Source organism: Pan paniscus, chromosome 2 (assembly GCF_029289425.2).
Source record: "Pan paniscus chromosome 2, NHGRI_mPanPan1-v2.0_pri, whole genome shotgun sequence".
Classification (NCBI taxonomy): domain Eukaryota; kingdom Metazoa; phylum Chordata; class Mammalia; order Primates; family Hominidae; genus Pan; species Pan paniscus.
In genome coordinates, this window is record NC_085926.1 from 66388780 (window position 1) to 66414235 (window position 25456).

The 25456-nt window shown below is 43.8% G+C and overlaps 1 protein-coding gene across 1 annotated transcript in view; it reads right to left on the minus strand.

Moving 5' to 3' along the window:
* The window catches only part of LRIG1 (leucine rich repeats and immunoglobulin like domains 1), a 122033-nt gene extending 96927 nt beyond the window's left edge, over positions 1-25106 (minus strand). The window contains exon 1 of the mRNA XM_034956849.3: positions 24456-25106. Within this exon, the coding sequence (XP_034812740.2) occupies positions 24456-24673 (218 nt within the window). The 5' untranslated portion in view covers positions 24674-25106. The remainder of the gene's footprint in view (positions 1-24455) is intronic.
* Between the last annotated feature and the right edge of the window lie 350 nt (positions 25107-25456).

A 25456-nucleotide genomic window follows, 5' to 3' on the forward strand; every position in this document is an offset into this window, starting at 1 on the left:
CATGGTCTATGTCAGCAATAATCCCTGCAGCCTGGGAATAAAGCGTACAATGTATTTCAGAACTGCCTATATCAAATGGCATTGCAACTGAGGACAATGAAGAGGTGGGGAAGGGAGACAGAGCACCTGCTTTCTTCCTTCCCATGGCAAGCAGGTTTTCCTCACTCGAAATGAGCAGAGCTTAGACCCTGTAGTAAAGTGAATGAACCCCAAGAGTCACACCTAGGCATGTCTAAGTGTGACTTACACTGCAGGATTAATCCAGCAACCAATACCCAAAGGTATGTGAAGCTCAAATAGCCCTGTCTGGCCAGTTCCAATTCTCTCCAACTCCTTAATCCTTCACCCCTTCCTCCCTTAGCCTCTCCTCTCCCCCAGATAAGGGCCTAATCACAATTCTCTTTCCCAGGTCAAAGTCAAAAGAAATAAGTAGTCCATTAGTATCAACTTTAAGAGGTCCAAGAGACCTCTGAAAAACAGCTGTGGAAACCAGGTTCACAAATGGATTTCTCCAAGTCTTTTCCTATCTCTCAAAGTCCTCAAATCCCCTTTTTCCAAGATGCCACACTGCAGTTCCTCAGTCAAATCTGCTGGCCTCTTCCTGCGAGACACACTGCTGTCTAAATCAAAGCACTAGAAAAAGATGGCTGTCTCTCCAGGGTCACATTAAAGAACCTGCCTCAAAACCCTCTTTAAAAGTTGCTGGCTGAGTGACATTAAATGGATTTCTCAAGCCAGTTTTCTATAATTCACTAAACCTAGTTTTCTGATTCCATACGCAGGATTCTTCCCAACTACACTGGTATCTTTACCAAAATCCTCATGAGGACTCTGGATCCTCTGTGCAGCCCGGTAGGGATCATCCTACTTATACAACTCAGCAGGCTGCAAAACACTTCCGTTCCCTTCAAAGTGAAATTGTGATGGCAACTGATGCACTGTGACGCACGACACACATGTGGTCTGTGAGGAGCCGGCATTCCTATCTCTGCTTTAAATAAGTCTGTTGAGTGAGAGCAGGCAGGAACTGAGCCCAAAATGGTAGCAGCTGAGGGTGTGGTCAGTTTTATTTTTTTCTTACATAAAAATATACTTAAGCAGCCAGTATTTCCTCACACACGCTGAAGTTAATAATTCACAAACCAACTAACATTCATCAAGGATCAGAAAATTTAAAGGTTGTTTGCACAAACACTCCTGTTCTTGCTCTTACTTAACAGCTGTTTTTTTAACTGATGGCTGCTGTTGCCATTAGGGCCAGGTGGCACTTCAAAATGTTATTTGTTGAGCCAGACACACTACGACCCGGGTCATTTGCCCTCTGGATTCCACGGTATCCAAACTCCTATGCTTAATGTTGCTTCTCAGACAAAACAGGTAATTCTGGCAAGGCAAAAATACAGGACAAGATGATCCTAGTTTGCTGGTAAAACACTGCTGTAATCATGCTCTCCCTTTTCTAATCTGGCCCCTCCAAATGGACAATCCCCAAAGATGCCAAGGCACAATGGAGCAGTAGGTAGGGCTGGAATAACCTCATCCAAGAGGCAAACTGTCTGGACTTCAGAACAAGATGTCTTATTACAAGGAGAAGATAAGTTTTTATACTTCAGTCATCCTCAAAAAGGAGGGCCCAATCCCCTCTCGCCTCAAACCTTATCCTTTCCACCTTTCTTCCTTTATCTCACTTAAGTTCATTCTCTCATTTTTAAAGATGTTATCATCAGAGCCAGAAGTGTAAAATCACGCATAGGTGTGCTGGAGACACACCTATGGGGGAGGAAGAGGGGAGAGGAGGGGAGGTGATCTAATAAAGCCTTCTCCAGCAACTATGTGAGTGATGCACTACAGGATAGGAGTGGCCTGCTGTAGGATAGGAGGATTACCAAACAGATGTTGGTTGTTGTTTCGACCAAAAAAAATTAAACCTTGGGGGTATGAGTTAGCTGCAAAGCCATGGACTTGCTACAAACACACGACACACAGCCTGGGTTTGTGGGCCTGCAATGGCTTCAAGGCCGCATCAACATCTACATCAGTCTTATGAAAGAGGTTACACATTAACCACAGCACATCTCAAGGAAAATCCTATCACCTCCACCATCTCCACACCATTTATTTGCCGCCTTTGAAAAGGACTTTCTGCATGTTGCTACCATGGAATTGGAAATAAATGGAGATAAATCCAGTTATGGGTTCTATGTTTTTGCTTTTAATACACAACTAATTTCAGTGCATGCAGGTGGTCCTGAAAAGGTAACCAGTTAACCCCAATGGGGCAGAACGTAACAGTTAACTTAAGGGCAGATGTGTAGGACAGCCAACCCATGGTTATCTCGACAGGTGTGCGCAGGCAGGAGTTTCAGGGACATGAGAAAGCAGTGTCCTGGATACTATCAAGAAAGAAAACCCAACGGTAACTCACAGTTGGTTTGGAAATAAGCACACAGGTGTTTATTAAGCACCTGCTGCGTGCCAGGAGGACCACGGAGGTCAATAAGGTAGGATCTGCCTTCAGGGAGTCTGCCCTCACATTTAAGACTCCAAAGCAATTTCCTCCAACAGCTGTTTACAATGCAGATTCCCAGGCCCTGGCACCATAAACTCTGACTAGAGGACTAACAGAGGCTACCATGTCATTATTATCTCACTTGTCTATAGGCAGTTCAGCCCGCTGACCATCTCCCTAACTCATGGATCTCCAAGGGTCTCCACTGCAGGGGTCAGCTTTTTTTCCCAGTATGTCCCCGCAGGCCTTTTCTCAAGCTCACCACCACCCTCCTGTCAGTTCATCCAGAATGGGACTAAGGAGTAGGAAATTAAAAACAAAACTCAGAAAACCTGACCCTCTACACCCAGGCCTGCAGAGATTTAGTACTAACTCCCTGAGTAGCTCAATGAGCCATTTTCCTTCTGGTTTCCTGCTCTCAAGGAAACCATTGCAGGCCTCGGCTCCCTTTCCCATTAAAAGCCACCGGGGCCATAGTTTTCAATTAGCTCTGTCAGCCCATCACCCTGCAGCCGCCCAAGTTCAATACGTCCTCCCTTCCCCCAGCTTCTGGTCTCCACCAAGCACTTCACACCTCCCTATTGTAAACCTGTCCAGAGCAATTACCCTGCCTGCACTTGGACAGCCTCAATACTGCACTTCTGTCGAATTTATAGCTGCAAAGCTCCGTCGGCAAAGGCAGACCTGCCTCGGAACAGAGGAAACGCAGAGAAAACGGTCAGGCTCTTCCATAAATGCATATGCACAGCCAATTTCCTTAGGTTACAGGAGAGCAAATTCTCCCATTCTCCTAGGGACACTATGTAATAAGCTCCCCTAGAGCGTCTGTAGTCTGGATTCACTGCAAGGAAAACCACTGCTCTTTCCTGCCACATTTTCTTTTTCCCTTGAGAGTCCAAACAGATGGGCAAGTTATCAGGCATTACACTTCTACCTGTAGATCTTCAAAGTCTTACAAATAAAAACGCTTCTCGCCTGAGGAAGATAGAGAAAAGCACACTACCAACCAGGGGAATACCCCAAGCTGTTTGAAATTGTACTTTCTAAACATGCTCTGCTTACCACTGAGCAATAAAAAGACAAAGGACTCAGTTAAAATACGGGCAAAGAAACTGAATAGACATTTCTCCAAAGAAGATATACGCATGGTCAATAAGCAAAGAAAAGATGCTCAGTGTCATTAGTCATTACGGAAATGCAAATCAAAACCACAACACAAGATACCACAACATACCCACTAGGATGGCTAAAATTTAAAAAGACAGATAACAGCAAGTGCTGGTGAGGTAGTACAGAAATGGGAACCTTCATACCCTGCTGGTGGAAGTGCCACGTGGTGCACACAGCTTCTCCAGGAAACAGTCTAGCAGTTCCTCAAAAAGTCAAACATAGAATTGCCATATGACCCAGTAATTCCACTCCTTGGTACATGCCCGAGGTGTACACTCAAGTGAAAATATACATTCACCACAAAAACTTACACACAAATGTTCACAGCAGCATTGTTCATTACAGCCAAAAAGTGGAAATAAACAAAGTGTCCACCAACTGATGAGTGGATAAAGAAAATACAGTCTCTCCTCATGATGGAAGCATTCTTCAGCCATAAAAATTAATCAAGTACTGATACCTGCCATAATATGGACGAATCATGACAACACTGTGCTAAGTAACTAAGTAAAAGAAAGGGCCATATATTGCATGATTCTATTTATATGAATTGTCCAGAACAGACAAATCTATAGAGACAGAAAGTAGATGTTGCCGGGGGATGGGAGGAAGGAAGGATAGGCAGTGAGTGCTAATGGGTACAGGGTTTTATTTTGGGGTGATGAAAATGTTCTAGATTAGTAGTTACACAACTCTATGAATATACTAAAAACCCAGAATCCTATCATTGAAAAGCATGAGTTTTGTGGTATTTGAATCACATCTCAATAAAGCTATTTAAAAAAAAAAAAAGTCCTGTTGCCCACCTTAGCAGGCTCTCAGAATTCCAGACTGAAAATGCCACCTAGCTACTTCCATACCACAGAAATGCAGAAAGAACTGCTCCTCTACGTGCCAGGAGATAAATGAACACCCAAAAGAACACCCAGAAAGAACATGAGCTTCTGTCTGCTTCCCAGATTGTCCTATACTCGCTCCCAAGCTCTGTCCATGAGTCCATCAGATGCAGAAAACCTCAGCTAGAGTTTACCCTCCCACAGAAAACACATTCTTGGCATTTTGAAAGAGCATTTCTTTTCTTCCTTTGAGAAATTATTTAGCAAGGCTGTGGAAAGCAGGGCTCCCAGTGGCCATTCAAAAATTAAGACCAAGCCAGAAGGCAGGAGGAAATGTCACCACAATGGGGAGAAAATAAATTAGTTAGATTAAGATTAAGATCTAACCCTTTTCTGTGGTTGGGGCAGGCGGATTTGAGAATAATAGCATGCTATTTCTGGAAAGTCCCTCCAGAGTAAAAGCTGGGAGGGTGGGGGTGTGAAACTATATGTTTCAGTGTTAGATTAAAATTTGTTGAAGTTGATTGAAAACAGACAGAAATGGCCAACGGTCCCCCTGCCAGCACAGGTATGCCAGTCCTCTGTGGCTGAGGTCCCTCTATATTTCAGACCACACCTCAGCACTGCCCTCGCCAGCAAAGATGCAGTTAAACGGGAAGGCCCAAAGTCTAATGGGGCCAGGATGCTACACAACATCAAAGAGATTCCAGTTGCTCCCCTTGCACCATAAACTCTTTCACCCAACATCATTCACACTTTCAGAGTGCAAAGTTCACTCTGATATTGGTGGCTTTCTCACTTTGTAGCTTTTTTGGCAAGTGCCCCTTGGCCTGGTTGTTCATTAATATATAATCAGAACATTAAAAGCATTGTTTCACCTTCTAGGGAGGCTGTGCCCAATTTAATAAAGCCAACATTGTCCCTAGGGTGGGGGGAACCACCTGGAAATTGGCAGAGAATTCAAAGATGCACAGACCGGAGGGTTTATGTACACACACACACACACGTGTACGCACACATACACACACGCATGCACACAGAATTAAGTATTTCAAAAGATGTTTTTTATATTCCCCATGGCAAAGGAGCAAAATTAAAATGCTTCTCACCACAGAAACTGACCTGGCATTTCTTTCCCTTAATCCTTTCAATACCAAATTACTCCTTACCTTTAAAACCTTTACAGGAAGTAGTGATCTTTGTGGCAGGAAGACAAATAAACGAGAAGGGATGTCTAAAACTCTATCACAATTATCTATGAGAATGCTGGTTCAGTGCACTACTTTTACTTTTCAAAGCACATGCATACAATGACAACTCACTTTCGAGACCATGTTTACTTTGCTGAAAGCCACATTCTAAACATGGGCTCGCTTGCAGAAGGGAAGCAGCTTACAATTCAACCTTGTTTATGCTCCAAGTAGGTTTGACAGAAAAACCACATAAATTTGTTTTAAAATAATTTCCATTTGCTGGAAGCTGTTCCTGAAAGGTTCTCAGCCACGCTAATCTGCGCTGATTCCTACCAGCTGTAGGTACCAGGCACCCTGGCCACAGACGGGGCAGCCTGGGCACAGGCAGGGTGGCTCTGCAGAAGGCTGCAGCAGTACAGGATCAACAGAGCCACTGCAACAGTCCCCTCCGCAACATGCGTCCACATCTGTTTAAGAAGAACCCAAAGATGTCCTGGTTCAGAGTCAAAGCATGTGACATGCCTGTTGACAGCACAGTTTTCTATGCAATTACACCTGTGCTCTCTCAGAAACACAGCTTCCCTAGTACCAAAGAGATGTACTGTGCTCAAGCCCAAAGACCACAGTGGAGGACAGCAGATGATGTACTGGGCTGAGCATCAACAAAGGAAGGAAACTGAAAAAGGAAATATCTGGGAGTATCCTATGTAAAGTCTTCAGCCCCACCATCCAAAGAAATGCAGATTAAAATAATCTGAGGCAATTTCCATCCATTAAACTGGTACATGATTACAGAAATAAACAGCATTTAATGTTTGTGAGGGTGTGGGACAAGCACAAGTTCACATGTAAGTTGGCAGCCTCTTTCTTAGAGGCAGTGGTACCGAAAATATTAAGAATCTGCATACCCAGCGCTATCTGAATTGGGTAACTCATCCTAAGGAAACAAATGGCTAAACGTTTATGCATAAGGATGTCTATCAAAGCTTAGGAAAAAGCCTAAATGCCCAATATCAGAGAAACTTTACAAGTTTTATGTAAGTTGTGTAATAATTCATTATACAATAAATATTAAAGCACATTTTAAAAACTGCTTAAAGTCAGGGAAAATATTCAAGATATTGAGTCTTTAAAACATAACTGAAATAGGTATTCAGCCTCAGACATTACTGGAAATTTATACACTATCCAGTGATAATATTTATCACCGAATAATGAAATCAGTTGTTCTTTTTTCTTTTGTACTTTCTTCTTTATTCAATAAATGCCTAACATTTGTCACCAGAAAATCAAAAGTAATAAAGACATAGTAACTAGGCTAACAGATCAATAGCACCCCCTCCAGCACCCCCCATAAGGCCACCAAGATAGTAATGTGCCTAGACTATTCCAGCTCACTGGGGACAAAAGGCTTCCCTACAGCATCACAGTCCAAGATCTCGATAGCCATTAAAAGAAACGTGTGAGGCTGAGCTCATCAGGGAGAACACAGCTTCCCATTGCCCCTTGCTAGCATGCCTGGGAGACTGCCCAGAGAGGAGCTCCGCGAGCTGGGTTAGCAGTGCTCTCTCTGCCATGGATGGAGATCCTGCGTGTCTGAGGATGGGGTGGGGGCCAATGTCTCACATCTGAAGTCCAAGCTAAAAAGGCCCAGATTTAGAAATGTATCTGCCTGAAGTCTCCTGCCATAGAAGCTTCTATCAATTTACATAGTTACTTGGGCTGGGTCCACAGAGGGCAGGGTAACCTGTCCTTAGTATTCTCACAGCTCCCTCTGGTCAAGGAAAGCAGTCTTTCTCTCTGCCAGCAGCAAAGAGGGAGAAAAGCTACCTTGGCCTGGTCATCCTTTTTGTCAAAGCAGAGGCCTGAGCAAAGTAAGAGCTCAAGCAACCGAAACCAGCTGCCTGGCGAGGGCTCAGCATAAACTGAGCAGAATAACCACAAGGGGAAGGGTGTCTAGACAGCCTCGGTCTATGAAGAAGCCACCCTCCCCTGCAGTGTCAACTCTGGAAAAGCAGGCTCTAAAACGCGGCTCCAGCAAAAGAGCAGATGAGAGACCATGTCAACAGCTGGGAAGGGCACCGCGGGCTCCCTCGCCAAACGCAACACGGAGGAGAGCGGCTGAGCCTGGCCCACCTGCCAAGGACAGCCACCAGCAATCCAGCAGGGACGAAGCGCCCGAGGACCCCATGTGGGGACAGTTCACATGCACTGCTTAAACTACAAAGCCACTTCAGTGACAATTCTTGCATATGGGACTTTTCCAAAATTCAGAGAGACCAAAAAGACCGCCAATTCTAAATGTGGCAGGTAAACAGCCTGTCATCTTTTCAACTTCGGTTCTATTTGTTTCTTCTTCCTTTCCATTCTTCTAAGTTTCTCAACACTTAAGAGACTTTGGTGGAGGGTGGTGAGGGGTATAGGAAGCTACTCAACAAGCAAGGTGTATTCAGGAAATACACAGATGAAGCCTGGGAGGTCTGAATTATTCTATCTGGCAGAGGTATTTCCATAGGACGTACAGGACTCTACAGAATGAATGCCACTATCTCTATCTACACTGGTATCTGTCACGAGCATTTAACGTGTCACAGGCTTCACACTAGATTCTGGGAATACAATGGTGGATTGGAAACAAAGCCAGTCCCTGCATTCAGGGAGCTTACAGACTAATGAGGTAGTCAGAAACGAATCAAACATTCACACAAAACTTCTATACATAGCACTGCAGAATCCTCACGATCGGAATCTAACTTAAAGGGAACGTCAGCCATGGTTTCTATGGGGAGAAACGTTTAAGACAGATGAATAGAAATCTGCAAGGCAAAGAGGGAAGACCCATTCTCCAGACAGAGGAAATGGTGGGTGAGGGACATGGGACATGGGACATGGTGGTATTAAAAAAGTCTTTTAAAAAAGCCCCACGTGGTGGCTGGGACAGGTGGGGCCAGGTAAGAAGTGCGATGAGGGGCAGGTGGACAGTAACAGCTTTAAACAATGGGATTCACGTGCTCCAATTTGCAACTCTGCAAAGACCCCTACAGCTGGGGGCAAGGGGTTGCAAACAGATGTGAGTAAAAAGCTCTCTCCTCCCCCTAAAGTCTGCATAACAAAGTGAAATAGTAATGACAAAAAAAATTTAACATAAAATTTATACTACAGGCTAGGCATGGTGGCTCACACCTGTAATCCCAGCATTTTGGGAGGCCGAGGCCAGCGATTGCTTGAGCCCAGGTGTTCGAGACCAGCCTAGGCAACATGATGAAACCCTGTCTCTACCCCCAAAAAATACAAAAGTTAGCCAGGCATGGTGGTTCACACCTGTAGCCTCAGCTACTCAGGAGGCTGAGGTGGGAAAATTGCTTGAACCTGTGAGGCAAAGGTTGCAGTGAGTCGAGATCACACCACCGTACTCCAACCTGGGTGACAGATTAAGACTCTCTCAAAAAAAAAAAAAAAAGGAAAAATTATCATACAAAACTATTGATAAATTCCACCTTTCTCCTTCCATCTTGCTGCTACATTCCTTTTCTTTTGAATGAAGGGTGGGGGCAGTGGGTCATTGGCGGCCACAGCACTCTCCCAGGACTACGTACATCTTACAGAGCCACAAATCCAAGGCATGCCAAAGATTTCAGGCGGTGCATAAACTCCATCAGCAGGCTAAACTGTTTATATGTTCTTGAGTTAAAAATACACCACTCGGGTCAGCGTTAACACCAGGGCCTTATCACCAAGGCTGTCTGTGAGCTGGTTACACAAGGCTGGACCATGACTCGCCCATCTTTTAGATGTGTCTCAGTCTGCAAATTATCTAATGATTCATCAGTGAGATGATCATAAAGCCAACAAATATACACGCATTTGAGAAAAACACTTTCCAAACCCAAGGATACTTTACTGTTTATAAATAGTTTACTTTTTTTGATCCCCAAGCATATAATATTCGCAGTTGCTCCAGAAACCAAAGGAACATGGAACAGGAACACAAACCACAACCTAACAGAAACAATAAACAACAGATGGCAAAACATATGTGCATGTTACCACCCCCTTTACCAAAGAGGCAAACCAAAAATGGATCTGACACACACGCCTACCAACAAAGAAACACGCTCTTCAAGATCACATTCAAGACACCATGTATAGAGCACCAGCTGTACAGCCAGAACTACACTAGGTGCTTCAAGCCACCAAAGACCAATCGGCCTCCAGGAATTCAGAGACGTCAAAGGGAGGCCAGAAAGAAGGCAGTGCTAGTCTTACCGTATTTTCTTCTAAACATGTACACGCAGGTCTGAATTCTAACTGGCAACTGCTAGACTCTAAACAAGTCATTCAACTACTCTGGGCCTCATGTATACAACAGAGACAATATTTTTCATAGAGTTAAGATGGTGATGATCAGTTAACACAGATATATCCTGCTGCAGAAAGGTACACTATTATTGCGATAGTTGTAATAATAATATTATAGCTACCCTTCCTCAAGCTTCTGCTTGTGTGTTAGGCCCTGTGTTAAATATTTCATTTTTTTTCCTTATAACAAGCTTAAGGAAGTCGGCACTACAATTATCCCCATTTTACAGAAAAGGAAACTGAAGTGGAGTAAATTGCCAAGGTCACCCAGGCAGCCAGGCCCCAGAGCTGCCTCTTAACCACCGTGCGTCATGAACAGCACAGCTGCTGCATCCCCACAACCATGGCCCCTTATAACCAGATGCCTGGAATGCAGGACTCTGAGAAGACAAGGACACAACATTATCTTCCCCTGAAGACCCTGAAATACTGCACTGCTCTGGGCTTTTCACTGGTTAGCAAGGCACCTGAACTTAAAGAGCTCAAGACAAACGCTTAAATTCTGATTCTCAAGTCACAATCGACTCAACTAATGATTCTGAATAGCTGATGTTTATGACTTTTTAAAAATGTCTCAAAACAAACGAAAAGGGTCCCAATAAGTAAGTGTGGCTATCATATTGTTTTCCATGTATGGACATGTCTATTTTAGGTATCACAGACTCATGTCCAATCACTGCCAATTTCACCTCAATGCTAATATTTTAAACTCTGACTAGAATTTTCCAACTACACTGTAACTTTAAGCTTTTGTGTTTCTTCTACATTTAAAAAGAATGCCATTTCCCAATATATAACTCCCAGATGTAGAATTCACAGATGATTCATCTCACAGAACAAGTGTTCTGAGACATCAGCTCCAAATAGAGGAAAAACTTGGAATTCCCTTCGCCCTCAAAGTAAGAACTTGCCTAGATCTGCTTTGCTCAACAAAGTTTGCTTTCAATTATATTTCCAAATTCTTCTAACAATAACTCCACGGTGTCTGGCACCAACACATCTGATTCTTTGAAGTGGTTCTCAAGCAGCAAGTAAAAAATAAGGAGAAATGGGAAAGGAAGAGAGGACTATCCATAATTTTTGTTTTAGGTCAAATATTCTCTCCAAAAGTTCTGACATACAAAATCAGACAAACCACAAGCTATGACTTCTCATTGAGGGGCCACACTACAAGAAGCAACAGCAATTGAAGAAAGCCTCTGCATTTAGCCGCTGGCTCCAGAGGGGAAAACAGACCCTTAGCACAAAGAAAATGGCCTTTTACTCCTGATATTTAAATTCTAAAAACACTCCTATGAAGTCTTCCACACAGGCCAATCAGGAAAAATTATACTTCAGGGGTAAACCTCAGAACCCCTTAGAGAAACAATGAAACTGGGGGATCCGTTCTGCCCTGAAAGAATGTACCAAGCTCCAAGACAAAGTGGTAAGGCAATAAACAAATAATTATCAAGGGACTCCTAGGTACATGAAATTGAATGATCCCTGCTGCTTTCAAGTCTAAGTGGAGAGAAACACACACACACACACACACACACACACACACACACACACACACACACACAGGGATGTGTGAAGAGTTACCTAATCAGATAGACTCAGAGATTCCTCCGGGAAAGGACAAGATGTAAACAATAAATTCACCAGAACGAGACCAAGTGAGTAACAGGGAGAGTGTGTGACACTGACACACGAGGCTCGAGGAAGGGTGGGAAGATCATTTGGCCTGTTTTGAGCTCAGAAAGCACAATGGAAAAAGGTCATCTTTGGTTCTTAAAGGGAGAATTTTTTTTGTAAAGTCTAGTTTTTTGGACACTCTATTCCTAAAGTGGTCCCTAATTGTTGTTAAACTTCTGTCAAGAAGTTCCAGACCACTAACTATTCCTCCAGCTTCACTGTATTTTAGTTGTATCCCCAAACAAAACTCCAAATTCCAAGAATTTGTTCCGGAAAACAATAATAAAAATAAAAACAGATTTTAAATCCAGAAGTTTCGTTTTATGAAAATTTACATGATAAAGAATGAGTGGAAGGAAAAGAAAAGCCTAAGAATTTCCACTGAAGGCACTAACAAATTCCACGTCGAAGAAAAGTGGACATCCAGAACAAAGAAAATAAAAGCTTCTAGATTCTCCATGAAAAGTATTTTAAGGAGTCCAATTACTGTCATAATTTTCAAGATTTTCAAAAACAGTGTAACTAAGAGGTAACCAATGCAAACCTAGGTAGGTGGGTAAATTTAATATGAATTTGGCCAAAAACAGAGTCAGACTTCAAAATTAGAAAAAGCCACAGCCAGGCGTGGTGGCTCACATCTGTAATCCTAGCACTTTGGGAGGCTGAGGTGGATGGATCACTTGAGGTCAGTCATGAGTTCGAAACCAGCCTGGCCAACATGGTAAAACCCTGTCTCTACTAAAAATACAAACAAACAAAAAATTAGCCTGGCTTGGTGGCAGGCGCCTGTAATCCCAGCTATTTGGGAGGCTGAGGCAAGAGAATCACTTGAGCCAGGAAGGCGGAGGTTGCAGTCAGCTGAGATCACACCACTGCACGCCAACCTGGGCGACAGAGTGAGACTCTGCCTCAAAAAAGAAAAAAGAAGCCACTAGGCTGTACATGTTAATTGGCTGAGTTTCTACCTTGAAAGGGATACACGAAAGATCTCCCTGGTAAAAGGGATGGCAAGCTGGCCCAGAAAGAACAGGCAGTGCAGTGAGTAGCTGCCCTTCCTGTGGCCATGACTATAGAATGTGACAGGTGGCCCATCCAGTCCTTAAAGGCAGTTTCTCAGCATCATTTACAACTTCACTTATGGCAAGTATTCACTGAAGGACTGCCTGAGAAAGATGCTGCCTGCAGTGGCCCTGAGAAAGGACCCTTTGGGAAAACATGCCTGTAATTTATTTTCCTGTTTTTTTTTCTTTAAATTTTTACCTAAGTTCTTAAAATTCTAAATCAAAGATCTAAAGTGGATCTGCACCAGCCTCCACAGTTTTCTTTGGGCCAGAGGGAAAAAGGAGGTAAAAATGAAGGAAAGCACCACTTTCTTTGTGGAGTATTCACTCCTCCTCAATAATATCTAAAGGCTCACAAAAGGGTCCCTCATTGAGACTCTGCATGCACATACCCTTTTTCCTCTTTGCTGCTTATGGTATCCATCTGAGAATTTCACTCAGAAGTAGCAAACATTGGCCTAGCATGGTAGCTCACATCTGTAATCCCAGCACTTTGGGAGGCCAAGGCAGGAGGATCACTTGAGCCCAGGAGATCAAGACCAGTCTGGGCAACATAGCAAGATCCCATCTTTACAAAAAATAAAAACTAGCCAGGTGTGGTGGCACATGCCTGTAGTCCTAGCTACTCAGTAGACTGAGGTAGTAGGATCACTTGAGCCTGGGAGGTCACGGCTATAGTGAGCCATGATTGCGCCACTGCACTCCAACCTGGGTGACAGAGTGGGACCCTTTGTGTGTGTGTGTGTGTGTGTGTGTGTGTGTCTCACACACACACACACAGAGAGAGAGAGAATGTTTAAGTAAGTATCCTAGATACAGATCAATTTAATTCTTACCATCCAATGAAATGTAAGTTTACTCCCTTTTGGCTTCAATTAGAATAGAATCATGAACCTAAAAATGAGGGGTCTTACAAGTTATACATCCCTTTACAGACAGGAAATGAAGTGACTAGCCCAAGGTTATGCTGCCAATCAGTGGCAGAGCTGGGACAAAACCCCAACGTCTCCTGAGGCCCAGCCATGAGCTAGTTTCCCATTCTACCACATCCTCACTTTCATGACTTTAAGAAAATTAATTTTTTCCTCTCAGGTGAATCATTTTTATGCCTCTTTGGGCAAGCACCCCTTTAAGAAACTCCATGAAAACGTGGTCTCCTTTCTGTCCAGAAAGACGTTCTGAGCACCATGACTTCACATAAAGTTTCTCCCAAGTAAATAATAAGGTCAGCCAATCTTTATTTTAGGATAGTAATGAAATGAATATAATTTACTCATTTCTAAGTATTGTTTCAAATGACCTTGTGAAAGAATCCAAAAATCTCCATAGAAGAGTCTCTGATTTTTCTACTGGGTAAAGCATAGCCCTGGATAAGGCCAAACCACCCAAAGCAAAGAGTCCTACACAGACTCCAAATCTGAGAAAACAATCAGAGGAATTTGGGATGAGGCAGATCTTAATAACTACAGGGCATGTCAGCTTGTTTTCTGGATCTCCCCTCCTCCAAGATGGAAGGAAACTCTGCTCCCTTTGAGCTGCAGCCTCTGCATCCATCACTTCATTGCATCAACAATCCACTTCCTGGAAGCAACGAGCTCTTCTGACTGTTTATAAGTTTTGCAAGCACTGGGAGCTTGTGTGCCAGAAACTCACACCAGTCCAGGTGGAGGGAGGAAACCACAGACACAGAGAAAAATTCTTCTTAATTAAAAATAAAACGAAAACTAAGACGGAGGCATGATGCTGGGTCAAGGTACCACCACACTGCTAAAACCAGATGAAAGAATGGTGTTCTCCTAATTTGCAAAACAGCACTTAATTTCATAGAATCTCTCAATACTAAGCTTTTCTGCCCCATAATTTAAAAAAAAAAAATGCATTGGAGTGTGCTTCCACTTTTCTAAACAGAGAACCCACTGTAAATGGTGTCTAATCATTATCATATAAATTTAATTAAGCTTCATAGATCCACCAGTTTAACCTGATCATGTTGGACAGCTTTTAAGGCCACTGAACACTCCATAATCTACCTGGAATTTGATTTTCACAGATAGAAGATGGAAGTCATTCCAAAAACTAGGATAAAGTGAATGGAATTTGGAGGACTAGTAATTCCCACTCAGATTCCTAAATGAAGCTGCAGCTAGCAAAAAATCCATTCTAAAGAAGCCCCCTCACCAACAAAGTACCGGACTGAGGAGAAATTAAACTATGGACTTTTATAAAATAAAACAAACCATTCAGCAGCTACTTGGAGAACACATTTTCAAATCTGTGTGAAGTTTAAATCAAGCACAGAGGGTTCCAGGAACCTAGTTCTTTGCTTTTTGAAGATTTTTCTTACAGGCTGCCTCTAACTCTATTTAAAGCAGCCTCAAGTAGCCACAGCTGGAGGGTCAGGCCTTACAAAGTAAACAATAGTTAACTCAATTCAGACTCATGACTTAACTACAACCAATGGCTAATTATCCCTCTACTAAACAACAGTATCTGAGACATCACTTTTTAAATGATCTATTCCATTTCTAATTATGTTTGTTCACTAATGGATTTTAATCAACAATTAATAGCTTGGTAGAAACCTCCCAAGTAAGAGCTATGTGGAGAAAGTGGAAGGTTAATCAGAATTGCACATTCTGGCAGAGGACTAGCACAAAAGAGCTTGCTAAACACCTCCTACAAAAGAAAAAAAAATCTGTATTTTGAGAACATATAAACTAGGGTGCACACAGAATGTGCCCAGTAAACATTCTGTAAATATACAGCTTACCAAAACGCCCTTTGGAAAAACACAGTTAAAATGAATGTCAATTTTTTCAAAACTTCCAATTTCTTAAAACCACCCTACAGTAAATAGTGTGGTATATAAATTATATCTCAATAAAGCTGTTAATTTTAAAAAAACCTATACATTTGCAGATAAAATGATATGCCTTTGATTTATTTCCAAAGAAAAAATAAATAAATAACATGGAAAGGCAAAGCATATTGGGAAATAGATCAAATAAGACAGCTGATGATTGTTGAAGGTGGGTGACAGATACCTAGAGTTCATTACATTATTCTGTCCACTTGTGTAGATATTTACCTTTCTCCATATTCAAAAGGTAAGAAAAAACACTCCAGAGCAACAGGAGTTAGTTTATTTAAACTACCTGCCTGCATATCAACTGTTCCCTTAATTCAAAATTTTTTCTAAAAGCTATGTATTTCAGATCATCTCACAAGAAAAAGAAGCTGTACCTGCAACAGCTTACTTTCTTTTTTTTTTATTTTTTTATTTATTTATTTTTTTTTTGAGACGGAGTCTCGCTCTGTCGCCCAGGCTGGAGTGCAGTGGCGCGATCTCGGCTCACTGCAAGCTCCGCCTCCCGGGTTCACGCCATTCTCCTGCCTCAGCCTCCCGAGTAGCTGGGACTACAGGCGCCCGCTACCACGCCCGGCTAATTTTTTGTATTTTTAGTAGAGACGGGGTTTCACCGTGTTAGCCAGGATGGTCTCGATCTCCTGACCTAACAGCTTACTTTCTAATCTGTTGTAAGTTTTCTCTAAGCAGAGCCCAGCTTGTTAATTTCTTGTTATCCAGCCCAAAGTGCTAATGCTTGAGAGACAAATGCTTTCAAACAAAAGAGCACTGGAACTACAAGATTTGAAACAACAGCAAGATTATCTATCCTCCAGTTCAGAAGTGTTCAATCCTTCTCATTGCATTTAACAGGCTATCATCAAGTAGGTAATCCGGAAGAAAAGAATTTCAGTGCAATGTATGCTTTGACCAAGATAAGCAGTAAAATATTTGAATGGCAAATTATAAATTGGTGGAAGGAGCAAAACAGGGAGGGGGAAGCTGTTAAATGCTGCATAAAGGAGTCTTAGAAAATAAAGTTGTGAGTTGTTTTTTTTCTAATCAGCTAAAAAAAAAGAAGAAAAACCCTGCATTACGTTCATCGTGTTTCTCAAAGTCCAGCTAATTCTGCTTGTAAGAGGACCTTCACTCATTTCCTTCATTTTCTTCCTAATAATGTGAGATCTTGAGAATGCAGATCATAAAAGATTAGAGATTAGAACTTTTGACCACAAAAGTTCAAAAACTAATCAACGCAAAACACTTAAAAAGAGGCCATGCTTTCTTTAAACCCTCTAAACGTCACCTTTTGCCAAAACAAACTGAACAAGCAGTAATTAGAACCTGCATCCTGGTTCATAAGGAAACCAAAATGTATTAGGACTTGCAGAAATGAACAGATTGGTTGTTCGCACAATGGGCCTTACCGGTTATGCTAGATTAAATAGTAATAAAGACGAAAACAATCGTGGCCGTTCACGTGGGCAAGGCTGTGAATCATGGCCATTCACTGGGGAAGGAACTCAGGTACAGGTGCACAAGGAGTGATAGCAAACAGTAAACAGCTTTTCAGGTGGCATCCTTGCCAGATTCCTCAAATGACCCTGTGTTCCCCGCCTGTGTCCCCTACAAAGTTACTATGCAATTCCAAACAGACCAAAACAAATGAAAAATGTTCTTTGCATACAACTCCACAATTGTCTCCTATCCTCCCTCCTCCTCCTCCCTCAAGGTTTTCCAAAGAGAAGCGGGTACAGTGAGGATTCAGTCAGCCCTAAAGTCTGTAACTTAACCCTGTTTGGAAGAGCGCACCTGCATTTTTCCAAGCTATTGACTGAGAGGTGCTACTTGCATCTTGGTAGGGTTCAGTTTCAATGAAACCCTGGGAAATAATAGGATAAAATGATTAGTTTAAGGGCCTCTCACTTCCCTGCCACCTTCCCATACCTGCCTCCCTTCCAAAAGGATAGTGGTAAATAGACATAACTATTTGTACAACTGGAATAGATTTATAAAATACCTCAATAATTTTTGCTAATTATATAATCTGTTGCAATTGTTCATAGCTTCCTGCCTGTTTGGCTAAGATTTCCAAGGGTACATGAGGTTCACTTGTGGCACTTCATACATTTCACCAAAAATCCATGGGAGAAGGCTGCTTCATACATATCACCAAAACTCACAGGAGAAGGCTGCCATCTTCCCATTCCAAAAGACTCCTTCACAGCAGAAAGGTAAACATTTCCCAGGAAAGCCTCTGTCACCAGCAATCTGGCTTGGAAGCTGGGTGTGGTAGCATGAGCCTTCTAGTCTCAGCTACTCAGGCAACTGAGATGGGAGGATTGCTTGAGCCCACGAGGCTGAGGCTGCAGTGAGTCTTGATTGCACCACTGCACTCCAGCCTGGGCAACAGAGTGAAACCCTGTCGAAAGAAAGAAAAGAAAGAAAGAAAGAAAGGAAAGAAAGAAAAAAAAGAAAGAGAAAGAGAAAGAAAGGAAGAAAGACGAAGGGAGGGAGGGAGGGAAAGAAGGAAAAAAAGAAAGGAGGAGAGAAAGAAAAAAGAAAAAGAAAACAGAGAAAGAAAGAAAAAGAAAGAGAAAAAGAGAAAGAGGGAAGGGAGTGGGGGAGGGAAGGGGAAGGGAAGGGAAGGAAGGAAGGAATCTGGCTTGGAGAGACTGGCTGTGAGACAGGATAATAAATTGGAGCTACTGAGGCCTTTAACCTTCAAATTGTGCTCCAGAATCATCATAAAGTAGATGGACCCAAGTTGAGGAACCTAGCTAAATATAGGCATTATCTAACTTTGTCCTCACAGCTTCTATAAGATAGAGCATTTTTCTGTCTTTTTAGACATGAAGAGGTTTGCCCAAAATCACACATGTAGCTGTAGACTGGAGGTGCCAGGGATGGACCACAGAATTAACTTTCAACCCCTTCACCACCACTCCTTAATGAAGAGTGTGAGTTGGGTGTGATCACCAGGGGCAAGGGCCCCTGCATATTTAACACAGTAAAGGTGAGGAAAGCTTTGTCCCTCGCCCATTCTCTCCCCCAGTCAATAACCCAAATGGAGACCAGGGGACAGCTGGGTAGCAAATGCCCATTTAGAAGATATAAAGAACTAAAGGCAGGAAATGAAAAGTATAAAACCCAGTGAAATGGAGAAAGAGCTTAAAAAACTGAAGGACTTCTATGAACAGATTGAAGTTATAACTTGTGTTTCAAAAGACTATGCATAAAGTACTTAGGTAAAAACCATTGATAACAAATTATACAAAATATAAGAATATAAGAACGTATAAAGCAAAAAGCCTCTGTAACAGAAAAGTTCACAAGCATACCCACCACCCCCTACAAAAAAGAGACACAAATTGCCAACTTTCAACTAGAAATTAGACCATCAATAAACTGCAAATTTTTTCTGCAATCTTTATTGATCCATTCATTGTGCTTAATAACAATGGTCATGTATCAAGTACTTCAGCAAAAAACTTCTCAGTCCTAGTCATAATTGGACAATTAATTGGTCAGTCGGGACTGCTCTTCTAAACTGTGCAGCTATATCAAATTCTTTGAGCAAAACATAAATGCAGGTCCCAGAGGTAAACTATTATAAAAATGTTAACCACTGGTCTTCAAAGTGCTCTATTTCTTTGCAGAGGAGATAAGATCTGAGTTTCTTACCAATTTCCACACTTTAACTTGAAACAAAAGCACAAGATAACCACATAATTGACATACAAGAACTGAAGCCATGAGGTAGATAGAATGAACCCTAGTGGCTCAGTGTCATGCTTAAGTCATAAAAAATAACAGTAACGATCCCTAAATTTCCCACAGGCTGGTAAACACTGGAGATTTTTAGATATTTGCCCTTCCCTGCCTGGGAATTTTTCCTCCACCCCTCCTCCCTCCTGTCTCAAGACAATGCCATCAGCCTTTGAAACTGCATCCATTGTAAACAGCTCTGAATATTAACACGGCCCAGAGCTCTGTTCGCTTTTAAAAGACCCCCAGGGTTTCAAATTGCAGTCACTGAGGAGGGGGAACGTACCCAGCAAGTAAATGTCACACAGCTCATTCAAAAGGAATTGAAAGTTAGGCTTGCTTGTGAAACTTAAAGTCCTTCTACCTATGGGGTAGGTCAGAGGAATCCCTTTTATGTTTTAAACAAATGAGGAAAAGAAGAAAGAAAGACTCTGATACAACCAACATCCTTTACTGCATATAACAACTTTCAATTCAATGAATCCCTCTTCTAGACTTCCCTCTCCTGTGGATGCCACTTTTCAAATAACTATAGGCTATTTTAAACAACCTCCACCCAGCCTTCCTATCTAACAGACCTTCAGGGCTTTAGCAGGTGCACAGCACTGGGCCAGGTGCATTGTTAAGTCACACAAAACCCCAGTGCTCTCTCCTGCATTCCTGTCCACCCTGAAAGAGAGGATGCTGAAGACTTTGCACCAAGGAGACACCCCTGCAGAAGCGGGAGAGGCCCTTTCATTGTGATCATGGTGTCTGAGGGAGAGAAAGGTCAGCCAGAGGCCGTCCCAATGGACTCAGGGAAGCTGCAGGGAGAACCCAGGCAAAGTAATTAACACTGGAGGGAGGAAAGCTTTCAGCTAACGGTGCAGAGCTGGGGAGATGGGACATGAGGACATCCACTAGGAACCAGCTCTCATCACACTACACTTAACGTTTCTTCATCTTTCTGAAGATGGTTCCGAGAATTACTGCTGATAATATGTTCAAAAGTCCAAAGTCTGTAAAATCTAGTAACCAAATATAATTATGCAAAGAGACAACACACGACTTTTTAAAACAGTCCCTTGAAAAGCGGGGCAGGAACAGTTCTGACATGTCCTAAAGGCAAGAGGGACACTGTGTGCCAATACACAGTTAATTTACATGGGGCGCTGGGAATCTCTGGACACTTCCTACTTTAGCAGTACTCAAAGAATAGATATTACGGCCACAATTTCATATCAGCAAGACTTAAACAGTGTGCCTTTTTCTCACGACAACCAATATTATTTGCCAGAAATCTCACCTTACTCAAAAAAAGTTGTCAGAGAGCTATCAACAGACAAGTTATCCCCCAACAAGAGGGAAGACACTTGTTGCAAAAGAAAAGGACTCTGAGTTCAAGCTAAAGTTCCCTGAAACTCTAAGAGCACTTGCACCTTTCAGACTGTATTCTTGGCAATTAACCTGTGTTTAAAATGCTCCCTATTCCAAACAACCCAGGTTCTTCCCTGTCCCACAAATCGGAAGACATTCAAAGTCTGTTGAGTTTAAGTGATATGGAGAAGGAAATATTTCAGGACCATCCATACAACAATCTACTTTTAAAAAAAAACATGAATCTCAGTTTAGGTTCTAGAACAATTTGGTGATCTGCACTTTAAATTTAATTTGCATAAACAGGATGGAAAGTATTTTCCAAACCCTTAATTCACAACACCCTGCACACCTGGGCCTTCCAGCACAGCTGTAAAATTTGAAAGACAAAGGCCCTCTTTGCTTCCCAACCACAATGGCAACCACAGTTGGTGTTTATTTTCTAAGGTAATCATAAGTACCACTTCTTTGCCAAAACTGGCAAGGTTAGATTTAAGCTAACTGATCTGGTATTGCAAACACATAGTACAAAGAGATCAAAATCAATAAACTCATCTTAATGTGGCTTAGGATAACCACACTTGGTATACACTTTTGTGAATATCCTTGCTTTTGAATGGTCTGTCATCTTCACTCCACACTGAGAACAAAAATCAGGGTTTGTTCTTCCTCTAGGCCTGCCTTCCTAATCCTAATCCCAATCCCAATGGGCTACCATTCAGCTCTCAGGACATTTAAACTAGCAACATTTTGTGACTAAACACTGCTGAAATTTACGGCACAGGTAAGAGTCTAAGGTAAACTGTATTTAATACTTCTTAAATAGCTTCTGAAGCCATGCTCTCAAAAATAATTTCAAAGAAAGCAAATATCTGAGTTCTAAGAAGTTCAACTTCTTCTCAGGTTCTGGGAAGTTGGAATAAGGCTTGGCAGTAGCTTGGTGCTATTTATGAATGTGCTAGTTGGACCATGCCAATCTCACCTACGTAATGGGCTGGGAGACTTAAATTATGGCTTGACTACTACAACTATAAGTTATTGTGCTGAAAAGTTATCCTCAGGCCCCAGAAATGAACCGATTATCATTATCCATTCTGTTTCTTCTATTCACACTGCATTTACATTCACTATTTAAAAGTTTTATTTTTCTTATATCAGGCCTAGAAGCAACTTCCACATCAGACGCACTGTTTACAAAAAAAAAAAAAGAAAAAAAAAAAAAAAAGGTCCCATAAAGCCACAGGTCCTCTGCTATCTCAAACCCACAGCCTGAAGTTGTTTCAACTAGCTGCAGTAAATCCAGTTCATGGGTTTATAAACTAACTCAAAGCATTTTCTAGACACCGTGGGCTTAGCGTGTAAACTTGGTGAAACTACAAGATATTTCATTATATCATATACAGACACTTTCTCCCCTAAAGTCTTGCTGAATCTTGGCCAGGAATATAAACCATATAAATACTCTTATGGAAATTCCAGAATAAGACTCATGGAGCCTAATGATTTAAATTCATAAGTCTGAAGTCTAGAAAAAAAGAACACATTTGCTTGATTTGTCCTTAATCAGAAATAAGAAAACTTCACAAATATTTTTCAAAGGATAGCCATTTTGCACTGCATACTGTGTTGCTACATACTAGCCAGAAATCACGCTGCTCATATCTTAAAATCGAATCAGTCAACACCATAATCAGTATACTAAAGTCTACAGGTGCTCAAAATACCCACTTTGGTATTTCTCGATCATCAAATGTGTGAGTAAAAGAGAAGGACTTCAATTTTGAAGGTATTTATGCCATGTGAAATGTCACTCCTAGGCAACAGAAAGCCTAAAGAAATAACCAGTATGTTTGCTCCAAAAATTAAAGGGCAAGGCAAAGTGGATCTTGTGACCATAGGAAAGTGCAAATAAGAGGACACCCTGCCCTCTCTGGGAAGTTACTGCTGTGGAACTAAGTGCCTTCCCCACAATGCCACTGACACATGGCATTGGGAGTCACTCTTCCAACAGGTGAACACTTAAGAAGTTAATCTGATTTTGCCCACATGATTCTATTAAAAAAAAAAAAAAACTACCGTATGTAAGGGAAAAATCACAATACCCCAGACTAAATAAGAGACTACCTAAGGACAATACTGGGCTCTATCTCCCAGTACTTCACAAAGCTCTGCCTCCACCCTACGACCACTGATTTTCACTAACTCAGTTAATTCCATAGAAGAAGTAGATATTGAAAACCTAACTGTAACTAAAGGGTTCCTGGTTGTCTTCAGAACTCTGTAGTACTTGTTCATGGAGCAGTGTCTGGGGCCAAGTTAAAGATTCGTGCCCCATTTTGAGAGGTACAGGATCTTTACATTTAAAAGGAATTAACTTTTCTTCCCTTCACGGCAGTCAGAACACAGGCCACATTTTCTTCGATCAAGCCACAGGTGCTGGTTACAACTTGTGACACCAGTTTTCTCTTTTTAAAACAGCCATAGTCATGCCTAAGGTTACTGCTGTGCCTTTCCTATGTTCTAGGAAAAATGTCCAATTATTCAACCGAAATGCGGACTATTTAAGCTAGGCCTTTTCTGGAAAGGTACTAATGGTTCTACAGAGATGCTAATTACTGATAACTGAACGGGATTTGACTCATGGACCAGATTTGTTAGAAGTAAAAGAAGACTATTCTATTCTACCATGTTTACAAAAGTCTAATGCCTTTTTTTTCCTGTCAAATCTCCCGTAAGAAGTGTCCCACTAAGTCCTAATAAGCCCACATCCTGACAGCACAGAAAAGAACCTCTTTCGGGTGAAACAAACAGCTTAATTCAGCCAAGCCCCTGGCACCCTCTCCTGAAGCAGCACTTCTCCAAAACTCATTTGCACCATTTATGGAGGAGAGAGTCTTGAGGGTGGGCCCCACCCCACTGGATCATCAAGCCCAATGGGGCCCCAGGGAACACACAGGAAGGGTCTGGAACACAGTTCCGTAAAATGCCAAACAGGCGGAAAAGGACAAACTCCCAGCACTCACAGGTCGCCAGGAACTGTCAAAGCCCTCTAACTCAGGGGTCCTCGGGGGAAGACTGCCTTCTGCCCCGCACAGAGAGGCAAGTCAGGCCACCACGGTCTTCGGGGATCAGGAGACGGCTACACACACTATCAACTAATAAATAATGTAAACGAAAGACTGGAGCCAACAGTCACCTTCATTCATTACCCACTGGAAGACCAAGGAGCTCAGACACCAAATAGTTGGATTACAGGAGAGGAAAAGGAAACGTACCCACATACCCCCACACAGACTTCTTCACACTCTTCTCCAGACGTTTCCCACCCACCCACCACTCACTAACCCCCAGCTCCAGACTCCCACTCACTAACCCCCAGATGGCCCGCACGACGCGTGCTGGCTAACCCCCAAACCTCTACGACCCACGCTCGCTCGTCTCCAGACCCCACGAGGCACGCTCTTCTCCTCCAGGCTCTCTCGCACGCCTACTCCCCCGGACCTCCACGCAGTATCTCCCTTCCGCCACTCCCAACCTGACAGTCTTCCAGCATGCACATGCACGCACAACTCCACACACACAACCCAGTCCGCATCCCCTCCCTGAGTACGAACCCCCGCCGCTCCATCCCCAAGTGACAGAGCCCCGGGGCGCAGAGAGGGCGGAAAGGGCGGCACTCACAGGCTCCGCGTCCAGGAGGGCAGGTCCCCGGGCAACGCCGCCAGCCCGCGCCCACCGCAGTCCAGCGAGTCCGCAGCGCAAGTGCAGGCGGCCGCGCAGGGCGCCCGCGGGCCGGCCGCGGCGGTCACCGGCTCCAGCCGAAGCAAAAGCAGCCAGAGAAGGAGAAGGCAAGGCGAGCGGCGCGGGGCCCCGAGCCCTCCCCAGACCGGCCGCGCCATCTTGTCTGGAGCGCGCTGCGAACTCCGGGCGCGGGGACTGTGAGGACCCGAACGGCCGCAGACGCGGGCGGGCCCGCGGGGCGCTCCGCTCGGCTCTAGACTCCGCGCCGGGGCATGGCCCCCGCCCCAAGTTCTCTCTGCGGCCGCGGCTCCGGCACTCAGCGGGCCCCGGGTGCCCGGGCCGCTCCGCAGCACCCGGCGGGGGCCGCAAACCCCGCGCCCATCCGGGCCAGCCGGCCCGCCCGCGCTAGTTGCGAACTCCGCCGATTCGGGCAAGGTGTACCCAGCCTGCGCTCTTCGTCCGCCCGGGGCACGCCGAGTGCCGCTACCGACACCGGCCGAGGGCAGTGCTGCCGCTGCGCCTGGAAGACAGGCGTTCAGCCCCGCAGCCCGAGCTCGGTGCCGGCAGGCATCTTCCTCTGGGCTCGGAGCGCAAAGCCGTAGACCTCGGGCTGGACGGCGCGGCCGGCCCCGCGCTGGGAGGCCCCAGTGCGCCTCGCTGTCCCCACGCCGCGGCCAGAGAGCGCGCGCGCGCGCGCGCAGCCTCGGGTTCCGCACGGCTCCTCCGCGCAGCAAGAGTCCCGCCGACCTCGCGGCCGAACAATCAGCCGCTTGCTGCTCGCCTCCCCGCGGCCCAGCCCCGGCCGGTCCCCCAAGCCCCGCCCCCGGCCGCTCGCCCGCACACACCCCCTAGGCTCCGCGCTCCGCGGCCGCCTGCTGGCCCACGTTGGATGCTTTGCAACAGCGCCCCGCCACGCCTCCCCGCCTGCTGCTCATTGGCTG